Source organism: Schistocerca cancellata, chromosome 3 (genome assembly GCF_023864275.1).
Source record: "Schistocerca cancellata isolate TAMUIC-IGC-003103 chromosome 3, iqSchCanc2.1, whole genome shotgun sequence".
In the NCBI taxonomy this organism is placed as follows: domain Eukaryota; kingdom Metazoa; phylum Arthropoda; class Insecta; order Orthoptera; family Acrididae; genus Schistocerca; species Schistocerca cancellata.
In genome coordinates, this window is record NC_064628.1 from 411,507,643 (window position 1) to 411,527,307 (window position 19,665).

General features: G+C 39.4%; 1 protein-coding gene across 1 annotated transcript in view; it reads left to right on the forward strand.

Moving 5' to 3' along the window:
- The window catches only part of LOC126175159 (nucleolar protein 56), a 78,824-nt gene that overhangs the window by 17,180 nt on the left and 41,979 nt on the right, over positions 1 to 19,665 (forward strand). The window contains exon 5 of the mRNA XM_049921742.1: positions 7,605 to 7,792. Within this exon, the coding sequence (XP_049777699.1) occupies positions 7,605 to 7,792 (188 nt within the window). The remainder of the gene's footprint in view (positions 1 to 7,604; positions 7,793 to 19,665) is intronic.

Here is a 19,665-nt window from a genome sequence, read left to right on the forward strand (position 1 = left end):
TTTTCCAATCATTTGGAACCTTCTGTTCCTCTAGAGACTTGCGGTACACAGCTGTTAGAAGGGGGGCAAGTTCTTTCACGTACTCTGTGTAGAATCGAATTGGTATCCCGTCAGGTCCAGTGGACTTTCCTCTGTTGAGTGATTTCAGTTGCTTTTCTATTCTTTGGACACTTATTTCGATGTCAGCCATTTTTTCGTTCGCGCGAAGATTTAGAGAAGGAACTGCAGTGCAGTCTTCCTCTGTGAAACAGCTTTGGAAAAAGGTGTTTAGTATTTCAGCTTTACACGTGTCATCCTCTGTTTCAATGCCATTATCATCCCAGAGTGTCTGGATAGGCTGTTTCGATCCACTTACTGATTTAAAATAAGACCAGACCTTCCTAGGATTTTCTGTCAAGTCGATACATAGAATTTTACTTTCAAATTCACTGAACACTTCACACATAGCCCTCCTTACACTAACTTTGACGTCGTTTAGCTTCTGTTTGTCTGAGAGGTTTTGGCTGCATTTAAACTTGCAATGAAGCTCCCTTTGCTTTCACAGTAGTTTCCTAACTTTGTTGTTGAACCACGGTGGGTTTTTCCCATCCCTCACAGTTTTACTCGGCATGTACCTGTGTAAAACGCATGTTACGATTGCCTTGAACTTTTTCCATAAACACTCAACATTATCAGTGTCGGAACAGAAATTTTCGTTTTGATCTGTTAGGTAGTCTGCAATCTGCTTCCTATTACTCTTGCTAAACAGATAAACCTTCCTCCCCTTTTTTATATTCCTATTTACTTCCATATTCAGGGATGCTGCAACGGCCTTAAGATCACAGATTCCCTGTTCTGCGCCTACAGAGTCGAAAAGTTCGGGTCTGTTTGTTATCAGTAGGTCCAAGATGTTATCTCCACGAGTCGGTTCTCTGTTTAGTTGCTAGGTAATTTTCGGATAGTGCACTCAGTATAATGTCACTCGATGCTCTGTCCCTACCTCCCATCCTAAACACCTGACTGTCCCAGTCTATATCTTACTCCCACCTAGTTGCCTCTTCCATAATGCCCAGCTGCTCGCAGTCTGGCTCCAGCTGCCAGAGACTTATATTGTTACATACCATCCTGGATTTTCCATTGTTTGATTTTGGAAGATCTAACTGAATATATTTGCAACTTTGCTCAGATGGTACACTATTGTAGATAACTGCATCATCTGCAAAAGCTTGGTTTTACTATTAATGTTATCTGCAATGTCATTAATATACATCTTAAACAGCAAAGGTCCCAACAGACTTCCCTGGAGCACATCTGTAGTTACTTCTGCATCTGACGACTACTCTTCGTGTAAGATAACATGCTGTGTCCTTCCTACCAGAAAGTCCTTGATCCAGTCATGAATTTCACTTAATATTTCATATGATTGCTCTTTTGACAATAAGGTAGGTGCAGTACTGAGTCAAATGCTTTTCACAGAAATCAAGAAACACTGCATCTGCCTGGTTGTCGTGATCCAAAGCATCCAGTAAGTCATGTGAGGAAAGTGCTGCAAATTGTGACCTTCGTTGAAACTCCATCTGATGACAGGCATCATTTGTTTCAACATGTGCCACTGTCTGCAGTTGGTAGCATCTTGTTCCCTCAATGGGCACCAAAGTAGCCTCTTTCACATGTTGAATGAGGCCCCCAGGTGCACACACCTGGTGTCGTCTCCCATCCCTTGCTGCCATTTCCCTAAGGGATGTCATCGGCAACCTTAAAGTTTTCATTTCCTCTTGCTGAAATTTAATTCCCTTTCCAAGTTGCTTTTTGGTTTCGTTAACTGCTTGCTCAGTGTACAGATTGAATAACACCGATGATAGGCTACAATCCTGTCTCACTCCCTTCTCAATCATTACCATCATTTGCTGTACGTTCAAACTGCTGACGATTAACAGACACCTACCTTTTTGCATTTGCGTCTTCCTGAATACGTAAAAAGCAGTTTCCTCAAAAGAGGTGAGGTGAGTTCCACTGGCTCAGTTTCAGTGAAAGACAGCACCTCAGACGTGTTGGTTAGGGGAATCAGTACATCATGTTCAGTCCTTTCTGGTCCCCATACACCCTGTACAGGATGACTAGATCTAACACTGAGACACCACTTACAGTCAAGTGGCAGATAATGACAGATCCTGTGCTTTCTGCAGAGGAGGCAGGCTCTACAGGAGAGGTACAGGTATCACAGGTACAGGACTCTCGGGAGCTCTTCCAGCATACCAATTTGCGGCAGCTGTCAATCATTCTACAATAATCAGGGTGATTTCCAGCTGCTTATGAATCCCAACCAACTCATCCTGTGTTTGAGAACAGCATCCACAGTGGGACTGCATTTTGGATGATGCAATGTATTGTCTTCTTCTTCTTCTTCTGTAGTGGTCAATCCAAGGATTGGTTTGCAACAGCTACAATGGCAGCTTGTCTCCATTCTGTGCGTCTTTCAGCTTTTCTCTTCATTTCTTTATAGGTGTCACATCCCACATCTTTCACGATTTGATCCATGTACCTCAGTCGTGGTCTTCCTCTTGGTCTTTTTCCCTCGACATATCCCTCTATGATTGTGTTCAGGAGTCCTTTATGTCGTAATAGATGGCCTGTAAATTGCACTCTTCTTTTAACAATGAAACTCCAGAAGCTTCTCTTCTCACCTGCTCTTTCCAGAACCACTTCGTTGGTGACCTTGTCAATCCATTTTATTTTGAGCATGCGTCTATAGCACCACATTTCAAAAGAATTTAGCTTCTGCTGTTCCTCTGTCCCGAGAGTCCATGTTTCACACCCATAGCATGCCACACTCCACACATATGATTTCAAAAATCTTTTCCTGGTTTCAAGGCTGATGCTCTTAGACGTTAATATGTTTTTCTTCTTGTTAAAAGCAGCCTTTGCTTGAGCTATTCTACTTCTCACTTCTGCCTTGCTCCTTCCATCCCTGGTAATATTACTGCCCAGATAAGTAAATTTATCAACTTGTTCAAGCAGTTCATTGCCTACATGAACTTGGACTTTCACTTGATCTTCTTTGTCGCATGCCATTACTTTTGTTTTTGCTTTATTAATTCTCATATTATATTCTTCACCCATAACTTTATCCATTCTATTCAGTAGGACTACAAGATCTTCTTCACTTTCAGCCAGGACAGCTATATCATCGGCATATCTTATCATATCTATTCGTTGGCCATGAATTACTACACCTGTCTGTGAATTTTCCCTTACTTTTTTCAGCGCCTCTTCAATGTATACGTTAAAGATAACAGGGGATAGTGCGCAATGTATTGTAAGGCAGTGAAAAAGAACTTTTAATTTAAACTTGCTGATTATCTTTTAATCTCTTGAGCTAAAAAGTTGCTAATTTCCTGTAAGAATTGAAGCAGATACACAAATAGAGATATCTATTTAGACAACCCAAAAATCTGTGTAAAAATTGCTAGTTTCCTAATATGTTTTGATGTTAATTATAGTTGTTAGCAAACTCAAAAATAGTTAATTTATGATAAATGTAGATAATATATACAGCTACTCCTCTTTGAGGGAAAACTAGATCTAACACAGAATGTTAGAAAATCTGCTGCAGTAACTAAATCACAAACCCTGATTTGTTACAAATTGCTCATATTTATGCAAAGGGCTATTGGGGGGGGGGGGGGGGGAGGAGAGTGTATAATTTGGCTGAACTGTGAACCACAAAAACTGATTTGCTATGAATTAAATTATGTATCCAAAACACATGTACCACTAATGTACAAAAATATAGTTTTGTAAGCATCCGAAAATTCTGAAACTAATCTATTTCTCATGTAATTGTACAATGAAATTAGAGAAAGATTGTATTGGACAAGGATAGGCTTTTTCCATTCATCTGTAAAGAATTCGCATTAGTATTTTGCAGCCGTGACTTATTAAACTGATAGTTCGGTAATTTTCACATCTGTCAACACCTGCTTTCTTTGGGATTGGGATTATTATATTCTTCTTGAAGTGTGAGGGTATTTCACCTGTCTCGTACATCTTGCTCACCAGATGGTAGAGTTTTGTCAGGACTGGCTCTCCCAAGGCCATCAGTAGTTATAATGGAATGTTGTCTACTCCTGGGGCCTTGTTTTGACTCAGGTCTTTGTGCTCTGTCAAACTCTTCACACAGTATCGTATCTCCCATTTCATCTTCATCTACATCCTCTTCCATTTCCATAATATTGTCCTCAAGTACATCGCCCTTGTATAGACCCTCTATATACTCCTTCCATCTTTCTACTTTCCCTTCTTTGCTTAGAACTGGGTTTCCATCTGAGCTCTTGATATTCATACAAGTGGTTCTCTTTTCTCCAAAGGTCTCTTTAATTTTCCTGTAGGCAGTATCTATCTTACACCTAATGAGATAAGCCTCTACATCTTTACATTTGTCCTCTAGCCATCCCTGCTTAGCAGTTTTGCACTTCCTGTCGATATCATTTTTGAGACGTCTGTATTCCTTTTTGCCAGCTTCATTTACTGCATTTTTATATTTTCTCCTTTCATCAATTAAATTCAATATTTCTTCTGTTACCCAAGGATTTCTACTAGCCCTTGTATTTTTACCTACTTGATCCTCTGCTGCTTTCACCACTTCATACCTCAAAGCTACCCATTCTTCTTCTACTGTACTTCTTTCCCCCATTCCTGTCAATTGGTGCCTTATGCTCTCCCTGAAACTCTGTACAACCTTTGGTTGTTTCAGTTTATCCAGGTCCCATCTCCTTAAATTCCCACCTTTTTGCAGTTTCTTCAGTTTTGATCTACAATTCATAACCAATAGATTGTGGTCAGAGTCCACATCTGCCCCTGGAAATGTCTTGCAATTTAAAACCTGGTTCCTAAATCTCTGTCTTACCATTATATAATCTATCTGATACCTTCTAGTATCTCCAGGATTTTTCCATGTATACAACCTTCTTTCATGATTCTTGAACCAAGTGTTAGCTATGATTAAGTTTTGCTCTGTGCAAAACTCTACCAGGCGGCTTCCTCTTTCATTTCTTAGCCCCAATCCATATTCACCTACTATGTTTCCTTCTCTCCCTTTTCCTACTCTCGAATTCCAGTCACCCATGACTATTAAATTTTCGGCTCTCTTCACTACCTGAATAATTTCTTTTATCTCATCATACATTTCTTCAATTTCTTCATCTGCAGAGCTAGTTGGCATATAAACTTGTACTACTGTAGTAGGCGTGGGCTTCGTGTCTATCTTGGCCACAATAATGCGTTCACTATGCTGTTTGTAGTAGCTTACAGCCACTCCCATTTTTTTATTCATTATTAAACCTACTCCTGCATTACTCCTATTTGATTTTGTATTTATAACCCTGTATTCACCTGACCAAAAGTCTTGCTCCTCCTGCCACCGCACTTCACTAATTCCCACTATATCTAACTTTAACCCATCCATTTCCCTTTTTAAATTTTCTAATCTACCTGCCCGGTTAAGGGATCTGACATTCCACACTCCGATCCGTAGAATGCCAGTTTTCTTTCTCCTGATAACGACGTCCTTCTGAGTAGTCCCCGCCCGGAGATCCGAATGGGGGACTATTTTACCTCCGGAATATTTTACCCAAGAGGACGCCATCATTATTTAACCATACAGTAAAGCTGCATGCCCTCAGGAAAAATTACGGCTGTAGTTTCCCCTTGCTTTCAGCCGTTCGCAGTACCAGCACAGCAAGGCCGTTTTGGTTAATGTTGCAAGGCCAGGGCAGTCAATCATCCAGACTGTTGCCCCTGCAACTATTGAAAAGGCTTCTGCCCCTCTTCAGGAACCAGACGTTTGTCTGGCCTACTATACTTAAAAGTTTTAAAAGTTCACAATTTAGTTTAAGCCTACGATTGGTGATAACAGTACTAGTTTACTGCAGCTTTCTCAAATGTTCTGTATTTCACAATATATCACAATACAGATGGTAAAATTTGCAAATAATGAACTTTAAATTGACACACGATCGTGTACAAACGGTCTCACATAAGGGAAAATTGACAAGTCAGCTTTTATGTATAAATAAATGTGTGTATTTCATGGATTTTTCACATAGGTGATTCTGTGCTCATGTCTACACTGGAGTGCCGAAGAAGAACACTGCAGCGTAAGCTTATCTCAGTCAAAATTACTAAAAGTGGCGCACCAACAAAGCACATCTTTTGCCTGTTGAAGCTAACAATGCATATTATGTTTGTTTTGTCATAGACTGCAGTTTCCTCCTCCAAAACAAAATACTTCCATATCCATACTACTTTCCATCGTAGGGTTTAGCATGATGGTAAATGTGGCTTGTGTCTGTACATATTTTTATAGTGTCATGTTCTCCTATATTTTGGCATAATATGTAGTATAAGAGAACACTTAAAAGCTCTTTGGGTTCAGTGAACTTGCTTAGGGTGAAATCAGTGGTGGCAATCTCAGCTTCAGAATGCATCAAAGATCTTTCTCAGTCAAAATTGACAAAAATCTTAAATCCTTTTGCAGCTTACACAGTTCCATTGAGCAACAATGCAAAATCAAATGTAATGTGTGGCTTAGCCAGTCTGTAACTGAGACAGTCCCAACAGTGCAGCATACAATTGCCTCTGAAAATTACACATTTCTAGTTGGTATGGGACATTCAAGGTGAGTCTGCAGGAAGTGTAGAACATGCTTCATTCTGCACACTTCTCAGTAAACAAACAGAATAACTTGAAATGTGCATGAATTTTTGAATACCTGTTAGGGTTATACTAGAGGCTACAGAAATGCTTAAAGCTACCATATGTGGAACTAGAAGATAAGTATATGAGGAAAGTGGGTGGCTAATTGACTCTGAAAATGTTGTGTAGCATGTACAACACAATCCTTGTTCTTGTTAACAGAATCTCTTGTCGGTTCTTGATAGAATATTGTAATAAATGAAAAGCACCAGTCTGCTTTTGTTCTACAATATTACTTTTATTGTTAACCGGTTTTCAGCATACAAGCCCATCTTCAAACATTTACTGAGTATTATCACCAAAGAAGTTACAGTGTTTGGAAACAATAAAAGTAATATTGTAGAACAAAAGCAAACTGCTCCTTGTTTCTTGGATTGTAATAAGTGCCAGTGAGGTCTGGATCTTTTTACTATGATTTGAAGATAAAATTAGAGTTTGGAGTGATACATGTTTGCCTCACCTCACCACCAAAGGGCAGGCATGACCAAAAGACATGCTCATTGTGTTCTTCGATAGTGACGCTGTGGCTCATCTTTGTACTTGGGGGGGGGGGGGGGGGGGGCAGGCATTGATTAGTGTGTTTTTATTTGAAATTGCTTAAAAGATTGAAAATCATTTGCTATGTCCAGTAGCACCTCTCCAAGAGCAACGCATTCCATCCCCACTCATTTTTGATCTCTCTGCTCTTAAGTTCATTTTGTTTTTGCTGAAAGGATTCCATTTTGTAACAGTGAGTAATGTGAAAGAGGCTTCAGCAAGAGCCCTTCCTGTTGTTGTTATGTTTTCTTGTCTGTCATTGACTCCCATCCCTGTATTGCTCCTCGTCCCTCTGCTTCATCTGCTTTATGCATTAATCGTAAGATTTTTTTCAGAGAATGGTATTCATACCATTTCCCAGAGCTGGTGAAGATAGTACCTGAAAATTATATGTATGCAAGAGTGGCAAGACTTATTGGAAACAGGAAGGAGTTTACTGAAGATAAACTTGAAGCCTTGGAGGAACTTGTTATGGACAGTGCAAAAGCCCAAGCTATCCTCAGTGCTTCGCGTTCTTCGATGGGTTAGTAGTCAAACTTGAAATAAAGTGTAGTAGCAATAAATAGCCATTTAGTAGAAAATAATTCATACCTGCAACAAATTTTAACTGTGAAACTAAAATTGTAACCAAAAGCCTCTGGAGATCCCATTAACTCTACCATATGCTGTTGTAGACTAGCATATGGATTTATGGATATGTAAATATGGATCAGCATTCTAGATATGTTTCATATCAAATGAATAGATGAAGACAAATGAGTGACTTTATATCAGAAGGAATTTGGCATATAATGGGAGTTATTTGTTCTACTGTTAGTGATTTTGTTTGTTTTTGAACAGCCAGTGATTGTTTGTTTCAGCCTAGTTAGTTTCCATTTGTCACCTTGAGACATCAGCAAAGTAGCAAGTTGAGCTGTGTGTGTGTGTGTGTGTGTGTGTGTGTGTGTTTCTTCTTAGTTTAATTCTTAAGTAGTCTCTCTCTCTCTCTCTCTCTCTCTCTCTCTCTCTCTCTCTCTCTGAGCTTACAATTTGAATCATCGTACTCTTAGTTGATTGTGATTCTTTGATTTGGAGCTGAGTGGAAGGTCTTATCCATATGCTCTGTCAATTCCATGATGGCCTTGGTGACAGATTTCTCTGTTTGTATTATGCGATGGAACGTTGTAGGACATCTTGATGTGTAGAGGGTGCACTACATGAAGGAAGCAGCTAGTTGGCTAGCAGAGTACATGTGAAGTGCCCCTGAGGGTTTTTTAGGCTAGGCGGTAGTTATAGAGGTCTGCTGATGAATGCTCAGCAGTCAATACATGGAGAGCGTAATCAATCCATGTAAAAGACACTTGACTTGTCAAAATTTTAACAGTAAATTACCAAAATATTTGTAACAAAATACCTGAATTTACTGCCCTCCAAGAAAGTTGTCAGGTTCAAATTATTCTCAGAACTGAGAGCTGGCTGAAACTTGAAGTGTAAAGCTCTAAAATCTTTAGCAAGGCTTGGAACATAGATTGAAAAGACAGATGAGACACCATGAGAGGGGCAGTGTTCATTGCAGTCGACAAAAATATTATGTCTATTGACGTCGAAATTGAGTCTGACAGAGACATTATCTGGACACATATAACAGGTCTAGGCGAACTTGGGTTAATTATTTAACTTTTTACCAGCCATCTGATTCCACCATGACTGTTGTAGTATCATTCAGAGAAAGTCTACAGTCAGTAGTGTGAAAATAGTCAGTTCGTGCAGTATTAGCTTTGGGCAACTTATAACCTACTAGTATAGACAGGGATGTCTATGGGTTTATTGCAGATAGTGTGGACAGGCAGTCTTGTGAAGTACTTTTGAACACATTTACCAAAAACTGTCTTGAGCAGCTAGTTTGACAGTCCACACAAATAGAAATATTTTAGACCTCGTAACCTCAAACAGGCCTGACAGTATCGATAGTGTCACTATAGACACTAGTGGCTGTGATGTCATCGTAGTGACTATGGTTAAGAGAAGTTAATAAATCCATTAAGAAGATGAGGAGAGTATTTACACTGGAAAGAATATGTAAACTATTATTAGCAGATGATGGTCATTTTTTAGTTCTAATATGGTGGATGTGGAGGAATTATGGGTAAAGTTTAAATGGATTGTAAATTGTGCCCTGGAGAAACGTGGGCCGAGTAAGTGGGTTAGGGACAGACAGTTTAATAACAAACTTTCGAACTTTCTGAAGACACAAGACTGTTACACTAACAGTTAAAAAAAAAAAAAAAAAATTATGACAGGCAAAAGTTTGTGGCAATTCGTACATTTATAAAAAAAAAAAAAGACTCAATACCCGAAGCATATAGCTACCATTGTCATACTTAAGCAGAAAGTCTTGCCAAGAACCTGATAAAATTTTGGTCATATGTTAAATGACTAACAAGGAGACGGCACGACTGTGGGGTCAGGGATTTGTCTGAAATTTTGTGTGGTGAAAGAGGGCCCCCTAACACCTCACGTGGTTAAAATATTAGGACGCACTACCCGGAAAATCCCGGGAAAAATCGATCCAAAGTTTCTTAGGTGCCTTATGAGTATAAAATGTTAGTCCATTCCTGAGCCGCCGTATGGCCTAGATGGTTAGGGCTCGGACACTTAAGAACGCCAGGGATCTCGGGCTCAATTCCTCCTGTGGCACTTTTTTTTCTTTCTTTTGATATTCTACCAATTATTCAAAAAGTTTCTCAAACCTACATTATCTTTAACAAATTAGTTACATTATTGAATAAAATTTATTTTCTTTTTGTTCAACAACACAATTCGTGGCGGTGGGTTTTCCATTTTTCATTGTGAAGTATATGAGGAGAAACATTGGGTTTTTAATCAGAATAACAAAGTCAATTGGGAAACATTCACTTATTATAAACAAGAACTGCAGTGGTAATTATCGTAAAAACAAAGCAATAATTTTTGGGACATCTTGCGCAACATATAAAAGCGGATTTTTTACGATCACAGGGAGTTTGCAATAAATCTGTACAAAAACGTGCCCCATTAACATTTACGAAAATGTTTAGAGTTTCTGATAATTTTGAGGCAAACCAGGCATATTGAATCATGTCTCGGAATATTGGTGATGATAATTGATGGTAAATTATAGAATGAATTTTTATAAAATTGTCCTGGGAATTTCTTTCACGATTCTCCTGTAACAATGCGCTGCAATTTTGCAAGCGCTTTATGAAATTTTTAACTTGCTTGTGAAAGTAAACGTCACAAGGTTGCACCAAAGAAGTGCATTTTGGAGGTATGACTTTTACAGACCAAGTTGGCATATATTCGTCATCTTGAAAAATTGCGTCATATTTCTCCGGATTCATTTGACCTCCCCAAGAGTCAGTGAGAAGTAAATATTTATTCTCCGTTATGTAAGATTTTAAACATTTCTGGCCAAAATCCAAGTATAAAACTGTTGTTAATTTTCCGGACTTAGATGATGGTACAATGTCGTTCGTATAAGTATTGGCATAGCCATCTGTTAATTTGTGAATACGAGGTCTGAAATGACCGGTCGCCTCTTGTAAGCATATGAAGACATGTGTGAGCAGTTTTCCGGATAATGTTATTGAATATTGTGCGGTGTATGAATGCGTCACTGTATTCAAATCTGACTTTTTCACAAAAACTGTTTTACTCCCTTTTTCAGTGAGAGTCCTGTTGAAAACAGATTGATATTGGTATCCTGAAACAATAGTATTTTTAATATTAAACAATATTCGAATGTGTATGTAAATATCTTTTTCTATAATTAAATTTGAATTGATATATTTTACACCGGTAAAACCATTTTGTATGCAGAAAACATGTATTTACCTGTTTGGTCAGTATTTATCACATAATCCTCACGGTATTGAGGGATTAAATGGCACGTCTGCCAACAAAAGGCCTCCGCAGACACCTGGATGTCCTCCATTGGTGCCACTTCCTTTTTTTGAAACCAGTTTCGTGATATTGCGTGGTGAAATTCTGTGCTTCTCTTTAAATGCCGTGACCGATCGATCCGACACCTTGAATTTGAAATAGACAAATTGTGCAGCCGCAGCCAATGCCCATTGCTATAAATTTCTTGTCGTGACTTGCTGATATTGCTGTCTTGCGTCCACAAAATGATTGAAGGTCCACGAATCTATTGCCTCAAATTTATCCAACCGCATACCACCACTTTTAATATCTTTCTCCCCCCCCTTTTTTTTTTTTTTTTTTTTTTTTTTTTTTTTTTTTTTTTTTTTTTTTTTTTTTTTTATGTCGCCAAGGGCCATGTAGGGTGCCCTTTAGCAATATTCATGACTTTGACTTTGTAGGCAATGGGAATCGTGTCACTTTTAAATCTTTTCGGTGATGGTTTATATTCGTCTGGAGGAGAATCACTTTGTGACACTTCGAACTGTTCGTCGTTCTCCTCACATTTTTCACAATCCTCATGAGCGTGAATTAATTCCTCTTAAGTTACGAATGTTTTTTCACCCAAAAGTTCCAGTGTATTATTATAAAGTTCTCTGGCCAATAAGATAGCATCGCAAGAGATTTCTTCCGAAGATGTCCATGCAATTAATTATTTTCCGTCAAAAGCTTTTCGTAATACACCACTGCGTCCTTCAATCGTAATTTTGATAGATCACTATGAATGGGTTCTTCAGGAATTTCTTCTCCTACTCCAGATGAGCCAGCAACTTCTTCAGTTGACGTGTTTAACCTCGGATCGGAATAACACGTTGAAATTTGAAACAGGAACGTCTGTTCATGATGAAATTGAAAAACAAACTGCTGTTTACTTCTCACGGCTCGCGCACAGTCCTATGTGCAGATGACCGTTATAATCCCAAGGGGACCCTTACAAAGCCCCTTTAAACCTTGAAACTCCATAAAACAAAATAGAACAATGAGCACAAATATTTTGCAGTGAATGAAAAACTTTACGTTCTTGAGCTAAAATAATGTTTTAAAACTAATGTAGGTTTGAAAAACTTTTTGAATAATTGGTGGAATAACAAAAGAAAATGAAATAGAAGAAAGAAAAACAAAGTGTCCGAGAAGGAATCGAACCCGAGACCTCTGGCGTAAGAGTCCGAGCCCTAACCATCTAGGCCAGACGGCGACTCGGCAATGGACTAACATATTATACTCGTAAGTCACCTAAGAAACTTTGGATCGATTTTTCTTGGGATTTTCCGGGTTGTTGTTGTTGTTGTTGTTGTTGTTGTTGTGGTCTTCAGTCCTGAGACTGGTTTGATGCAGCTCTCCATGCTACCCTATCCTGTGCAAGTTTCTTCATCTCCCAGTACCTACTGCAACCTACATCCTTCTGAATCTGCTTAGTATATTCATCTCTTGGTCTCCCTCTACGATTTTTACCCTCCATGCTGCCCCCCAATGCTAAATTTGTGATCCCTTGATGCCTCAGAACATGTCCTACCAACCGGTCCCTTCTCATCAAGTTGTGCCACAAACTCCTCTTCTCCCAATTCTATTCAATACCTCCTCATTAGTTACGTGATCTACCCATCTAATCTTCAGCATTCTTCTGTAGCACCACATTTAGAAAGCTTCTATTCTCTTCTTGTCCAAACTATTTATCGTCCATGTTTCACTTCCATACATGGCTACACTCCATACAAATACTTTCAGAATCGACTTCCTGACACTTAAATCTACACTCGATGTCAACAAATTTCTCTTCTTCAGAAACGCTTTCCTTGCCATTGCCAGTCTACATTTTATATCCTCTCTACTTCGACCATCATCAGTTATTTTGCTCCCCAAATAGCAAAACTCCTTTACTACTTTAAGTGTCTCATTTCCTAATCTAATACCCTCAGCATCACCCAACTTAATTCGACTACATTCCATTATCCTCGTTTTGCTTTTGTTGATGTTCATCTTATATTCTTCTTTCAAGACACTGTCCATTCCGTTCAACTGCTCAATGAATTACAATGTCATCGGCGAACCTCAAAGTTTTTATTTCTTCTCCATGGATTTTAATACCTACTCTGAATTTTTCTTTTGTTTCCTTTACTGCTTGCTCAATATACAGATTGAATAACATTGGGGACAGGCTACAACCCTGTCTCACTCCCTTCCCAACCACTGCTTCCCTTTCATGTCTCTCGACTCTTATAACTGCCATCTGGTTTCTGTACAAATTGTAAATAGCCTTTCGCTCCCTGTATTTTACCCCTGCCACCTTTAGAATTTGGAAGAAAGTATTCCAGTCAACATTGTCAAAAGCTTTCTCTAAATCTACAAATGCTAGAAACGTAGGTTTGCCTTTCCTTAATCTTTCTTCTAAGATAATTCCTAAGGTCAGTATTGCCTCACGTGTTCCAATATTTCTACAGAATCCAAACTGATCTTCCCTGAGTTCAGCTTTTACTAGTTTTTCCATTCATCTGTACAGAATTCACATTAGTATTTTGCATCCGTGACTTATTAAACTGATTGTTCAGTAATTTTCACATCTGACAGCACCTGCTTTCTTTGGGATTGGAATTATTATATTCTTCTTGAAGTCTGAGGGTACTTCGCCTGTCTAATACATCTTCCTCGCCAGATGGTAGAGTTTTGTCAGGACTGGCTCTCCCAAAGCTGTCAGTAGTTCTAATGGAATGTTGTCTACTTCGGGGGCCTTGTTTCGGCTCAGGTCTTTCAATGCTCTGTCAAACTCTTCACGCAGTATCGCATCTCCCATTTCATCTTCATCTACATTCTCTTCCATTTCTATAATATTGTCCTCAAGTACATCGCCCTTGTATAGACCCTCTATATACTCCTTCCACCTTTCTGGTTTCCCTTCTTTGGTTAGAACTGGGTTTCCATCTGAGCTTTTGATATTCATACAAGTGGTTCTCTTTTCTCCAAAGGTCGCAAGTTCGAATCCTGCCTTGGGCATGGATGTGTGTGATGTCATTAGGTTAGTTAGGTTTAAGTAGTTCTAAGTTTTACGGGTCTGATGACTGGTAAGTCCCATAGTGCTCTGAGCCATTTGAACCATTTTTGAGAGAACCGGCATTTGAAGCTGACGGCAGAATGATTCTACTGCTACCAACATACTGTATTTACCTGAGTGTAAGACGGCCCTCTTACTGTAAGAGGCTCCTTGAGAAAAAATTATTTTTAACATATTCTTTCTAATTGAAAAAACAAACTTTTACTGAAGTAGGGTATCCGCCTAAAATGTTAATGTTACACCTATTGTTAACTTATGCCATGCATTCATTGTCTGCATTTTTATAATGATGTTGTTGTTGCAGTCTTCAGACCAAAGACTAGTTTGATGCGCCTCTATCCTGTGCAAACGTCGTCATCTTCAAGTAACTACTGCAACCTACATCCTTCCAAATCTGCTTACTGTATACAGTTCTTGGTCTTCTTCTACAAATTTTACCCCCCACACTTCCCTCCACCTTCAAATTGGTGATCCCCTGATGTCTCAGAATGTGCCCTACCAACCAATCCCTTCTTATAGTCAGGTTGTGCTACAAATTTCTTTCCTTCCAACTCTGTTCAGTATCTCCTCATTAGTTACCTGATCTACCCATCTAATCTTCAGCATTCTTCTGTAGCACCATATTTCAAAAGCTTCTATTCTCTTCTTGTCTAAACTGTTTTTCGTCCATGTTTCACTTCCATACTACACTCCAGACAAATACTGTCACGAAAGACTTCCAACACTTAATGTGTACTCAGTGTTAACAAATTTCTCTTCTACAGAAATGCTTCTCTTGCTACTGCCGGCTTACATTTTATATCCTCTCTACAGATCCAAACTGATCTTTCCCAAGATCAGCTTATACCAGTTTCTCCATTCTTCTGTACAGAATACATGTTAGTATTATGCAGTCATGACTTATAAAACTTATAGTTCAGTAATTTTCACACCTGTCAGCAACTGATTTCTTTGGCATTGGAATTACTGCATTCTTCTTGAATTCTGAGAGTATTTCGCCTGCCCCATACATCTTGCATACTAGATGGAAGAGTTTTTACGTGTCTGGCTCTCCCAAGGCTATTAGTAGTTCTAACGGAATGTCATCTACTCCTGTTACCTTCTTTCTACTTAGATCTTCCAGTGCTCTGTCAAATTCTTCATGCAGTATCATATCTCCCATCTCATCTTCATCTTCTTCCATTTCCATAATATTGCCCTCAAGTGCATTTTCCTTGTATGGACCCTCTATATATTGCTTCCACCTTTTTGCTTGTCCTGCTTTGCTTAGGGCTGATTTTCCATCTTAGTTCTTGATGTTCATAAAGATGGTCCTTCATTCTCGAAAGGTCTCTGTAATTCTCCTGTAGGCAACATCTATATTTTCCCTTGTGATATAGTTTCGTAAATCCTTACATTTGTCCTCCAGCCATTCCGGCTTAGCCATTTTGCACTTCCTGTCAGTCTCATTTTTGAGATGTTTGTATTCCCTTTCACCTGGTTGATTTACTGCATTTTTATACCACCATTTCACTCTCAAGGCTACCCATTTTACCTCTACCATACTTCTTTCCCCTGTTGTCAGTCGTTTCCTAATACTCCCTCTGAAAGTCTCTACAACCTCTGGTTCCTTCAGTTTATCAACATCCCATCTCCATAAATTTCTACCTTTTTGTACTTTCTCCTGTTTTAATCTACAGTTAACAACCAATAAGTTGTGGTCGGAGTCCACAACTGCCCCAGGAAATATCTTACAATTTAAAATCTGGTTCCTAAATCTTGATCTTACCATTGTATAACTAGTCTGAAACCTTCTGCTATCTCCAGGTCTCTTCCAGGTACAGTAGAGTCTCGGTCCAACCTAAACCGGCTGCAGCAAGGTCGGATAACACGGAAAATAATACAAAAAACACAAAAATTAAACTAAAGTAAGCCAAATGAGTTAAACATTTAATATAATACAAATCAAATTAGACAGAATAGATATTTACTCTGTGAAGAAGTTAGTAATTGTTTTTTGTTTGCCTGCTGTTTGCCATTTTTTACCGCTAAATCACATAGTCGCTTAAGAAGTAGAACCTCGGTAGACAATGTTTCCTCCAGTTGCTCTACATATTTTAAAGCAGTTTCCAAAGCCTTGTGTCCTTCGTTGTGAGAATTTTTGGGCGCACTTTCCTCCACAACATCCGCTTCTTAGTCTTCTTTTTCGTGTACCATGTTGACTATTTCTTCATCTCTCACTTCAAATTCTTCACCTTGGACAATCCATTCATTTATGTCATCTTCTGTGGTGTCAGTACATCCCGGAACTTTTCGTAACAATGAAAGCAGGGTAGTATTTTCTGGTTCAGTCTGCTGCTGTAGATTTTCATCATCTGGAGGGTTTTTGTGATCTTCCTGTAGCAAAATTTTCCAGTATTTTGCAGTTGTATTTGCTCCAACATTCTCCCAACATTGGGCCACGTCATAAGTTACGTCTTTGAAATTAATACGGCGCAACTGCTCTAGCATGTCTTCTCCTTTGTCCATAGCATTAATTAAAGAGGAAAGCAAGTTTCTTGCAGTAGTTTCTCTTCAGTGTCTCTGAGGTCCCTTGGTCCATAGGCTGAGATAAGGATGTGACATTTGGAGGCAAAAACATGGCCTTTATATCTTGATCTTGAAGTTCATCCTTATTAGGATGACAAGTGGCGTTGTCTACAAGCAACAGCGCTTCGCGGGGCAGGTTGTTGGCTTTCGAAAACTTTTCAGTTTGTAGCACGAACTCGTTAAAAAACCATTCTTTAAAAATGTCAGAGCTCATCCAAGCATTTTTTGTTGTTGTAATATTTCACTGGTAAAGCATTTTTAGGTACAAAAAAATGCTCTCAGTTTTTGTGGCTTACCTATCATAGACAGTTTCATTTTCAAATTTGCTGTGGCATTACTGCATGCAAGAATTGTCACTCTTTCTTTGCTACGTTTGTTACCTGGCGCTGCCTTTTCGGCCTTCGATGCCAATGTTTTTTCGGTAACATTTTGTAATTGAGACCAGTCTCGTCGCAGTTAAAAATTTGATTGCCTGTTAAGTTTTCCTTGACGAATACCTTGTAAAATTTGTTCCTAAACAACTGAACAGTTTCAAAATTTGCTGAAAGCTTTTCAAACAGACATTAAGTTGCCGAATTCTGTATCTTTTCATCCATCTATCGAGCCAGCCTACACCAGCTGTGAAATCAGGTGCATCTTCATTTAGTTCGTTACGAAACTTTAAAGCTTTTTCCTGCAAAATAGGCCCCGACTTGGGTAAATCTTTATCTCTGTGTTGAGTAAACCATAGGAACAAAGCTTCACTTACTTTTTCATAATCACATTTTTTCATGGTTTTCCGATCTTCCAAAACAGCTGAGGTTGCTCGCTGAGAACACCATCTCTCAATTTCATTGCGGTTCCTTTTCCAGTCTCCAACTGTTGTTTTCACGACGTTATAATCTTGCGCCACTTTTAATAAAGATTCACCATTGTCTCTTCTTTTTAAAGCTTTAAGTTTTTCTTCCATTGAAATGACCACCTTTCTCCATTTTGAAGCCATCACCACAAATTTTTACAATAAACAAAGTGCAACACATCCACTCCACTACAGATCTAAGTTAGCGCTGAGGAGTGAGGAGTAGCAGATGGCGACACTGAACTGAGTATCAACAAACAAGAAGCTAGTCACTTACATGTCGTCGGCTGGCGCACGGCCATTGGGGTGAAAGGGTCGGATAACACAAAGGTCAGATAACCGAAGATCGGATAATCGAGACTGCTGTATACGAGGGCCGTTCAGAAAGTAACCTCCGGTTGATTTAAAAAAATACACCAAGTTAAATAAAAATATTTTAATATATACATCTTACAACTACATCTTTGCACTATTTTTCTACATAGTCTCCATAGCGATTGAGGCACTTATCGTATCTCTTCACAAGCTTTGAAATTCCTTCTGCATAAAAATCACCCGCTTGTGCCTGGAGCCAGCCTGTGACCGCATCTTTGAGCTCTTCGTCGTCATCAAACCGCTGTGACCCGAGCCATTTCTTCAAATGCATGAAGAGGTGATAATCACTTGGCGCCAGGTCTGGGCTGTAAGGTGGATGGTTGATAACGTCCCACTTGAAGGACTCAAGAAGGGCCGTTGTTCTGCGAGCAGAGTGAGGACGGGCGTTATCGCGCAAAAAAACGATACCGGAAGTCAGCATACCACGGCGTTTGTTCTGTATAGCCCGTCGTAACTTTTTTATTGTTTCACAGTACACGTCTTGATTAATGGTCGTACCACGTTCCATGAATTCAACCAACAACACCCCTTTGGCATCCCAAAACACCGTTGCCATCAGTTTTCTGGCAGAAAAATCTTGCGAGGCTTTTCTTGGTTTGGTAGGCGAATTTGAATGTGCCCACATCTTTGATTGTTCTTTTGTCTCAGGGTTCACGTACTTAATCCAGGTTTCGTCACCGGTCACGATTCTGTTTAACAATGGTTCTCCTTCGTCCTCATAACGTGACAGAAAGTCTAATGCAGAGGCCATTCTTTGAGTTTTGTGGTGGTCGGTAAGAATTTTGGGCACCCATCGTGCACAGAACTTACGGTAACCCAATCTTGCTGTCACTATCTCGTACAAGAGAGTCTTAGAAATCTGTGGAAAACCAGTAGACAACTCCGACATTGAGAAACGTCGATTTTCACGAACTTTTGCATCAACTGTCTGAACGAGTTCGTCAGTCACTAATGATGGTCTACCACTCCTCTCTTCATCATGAACGTTTTCTCGTCCACTTTTAAATAAACGTACCCATTCACGGACAACTCCTTCACTCATAACTCTTGGTCCGTACACGGCACAAAGCTCACGATGAATAGCTGCTGCAGAATATCCTTTGGCTGTAAAAAAACCTTATGACAGCACGCACTTCACATTTGGCGGGGTTTTCTATTGCAGCACACATTTCAAACTGCAACAAAAACTAAACTAGCGCAGGTACGACGTTCACTCGACCACGGCTTGATGCCGACTGACCTGTTGAGTGCGTGTACGCACAGATGGCGTCGCTACTCCCCCCACAACCCGCACTGTGACCGATCGGAGGTTACTTTCTGAACCGCCCTCGTATAAACCTTCTTTCATGATACTTAAACCAAGTGTTAGCTACAATTAAATTATGCTCTCTGCAAAATTCTAACAGGCAGCTTCCTCTTTCATTCCCCCCCCCCCCCCCCCCCCTCCCCCCCCCCAATCCACATTTACCTACTAAATTTACTTCTCTCCTTTTTCCTACTATCAAATTTCAGTCCCCCATGACTATTAAATTTTTGTCTCCGTTAACGATCTGAATAATTTCTTTTACCTCACCGTACATTTCTTCAATCTCTTCATCATCTCCAGAGCTAGTTGGCATATAAACTTGCA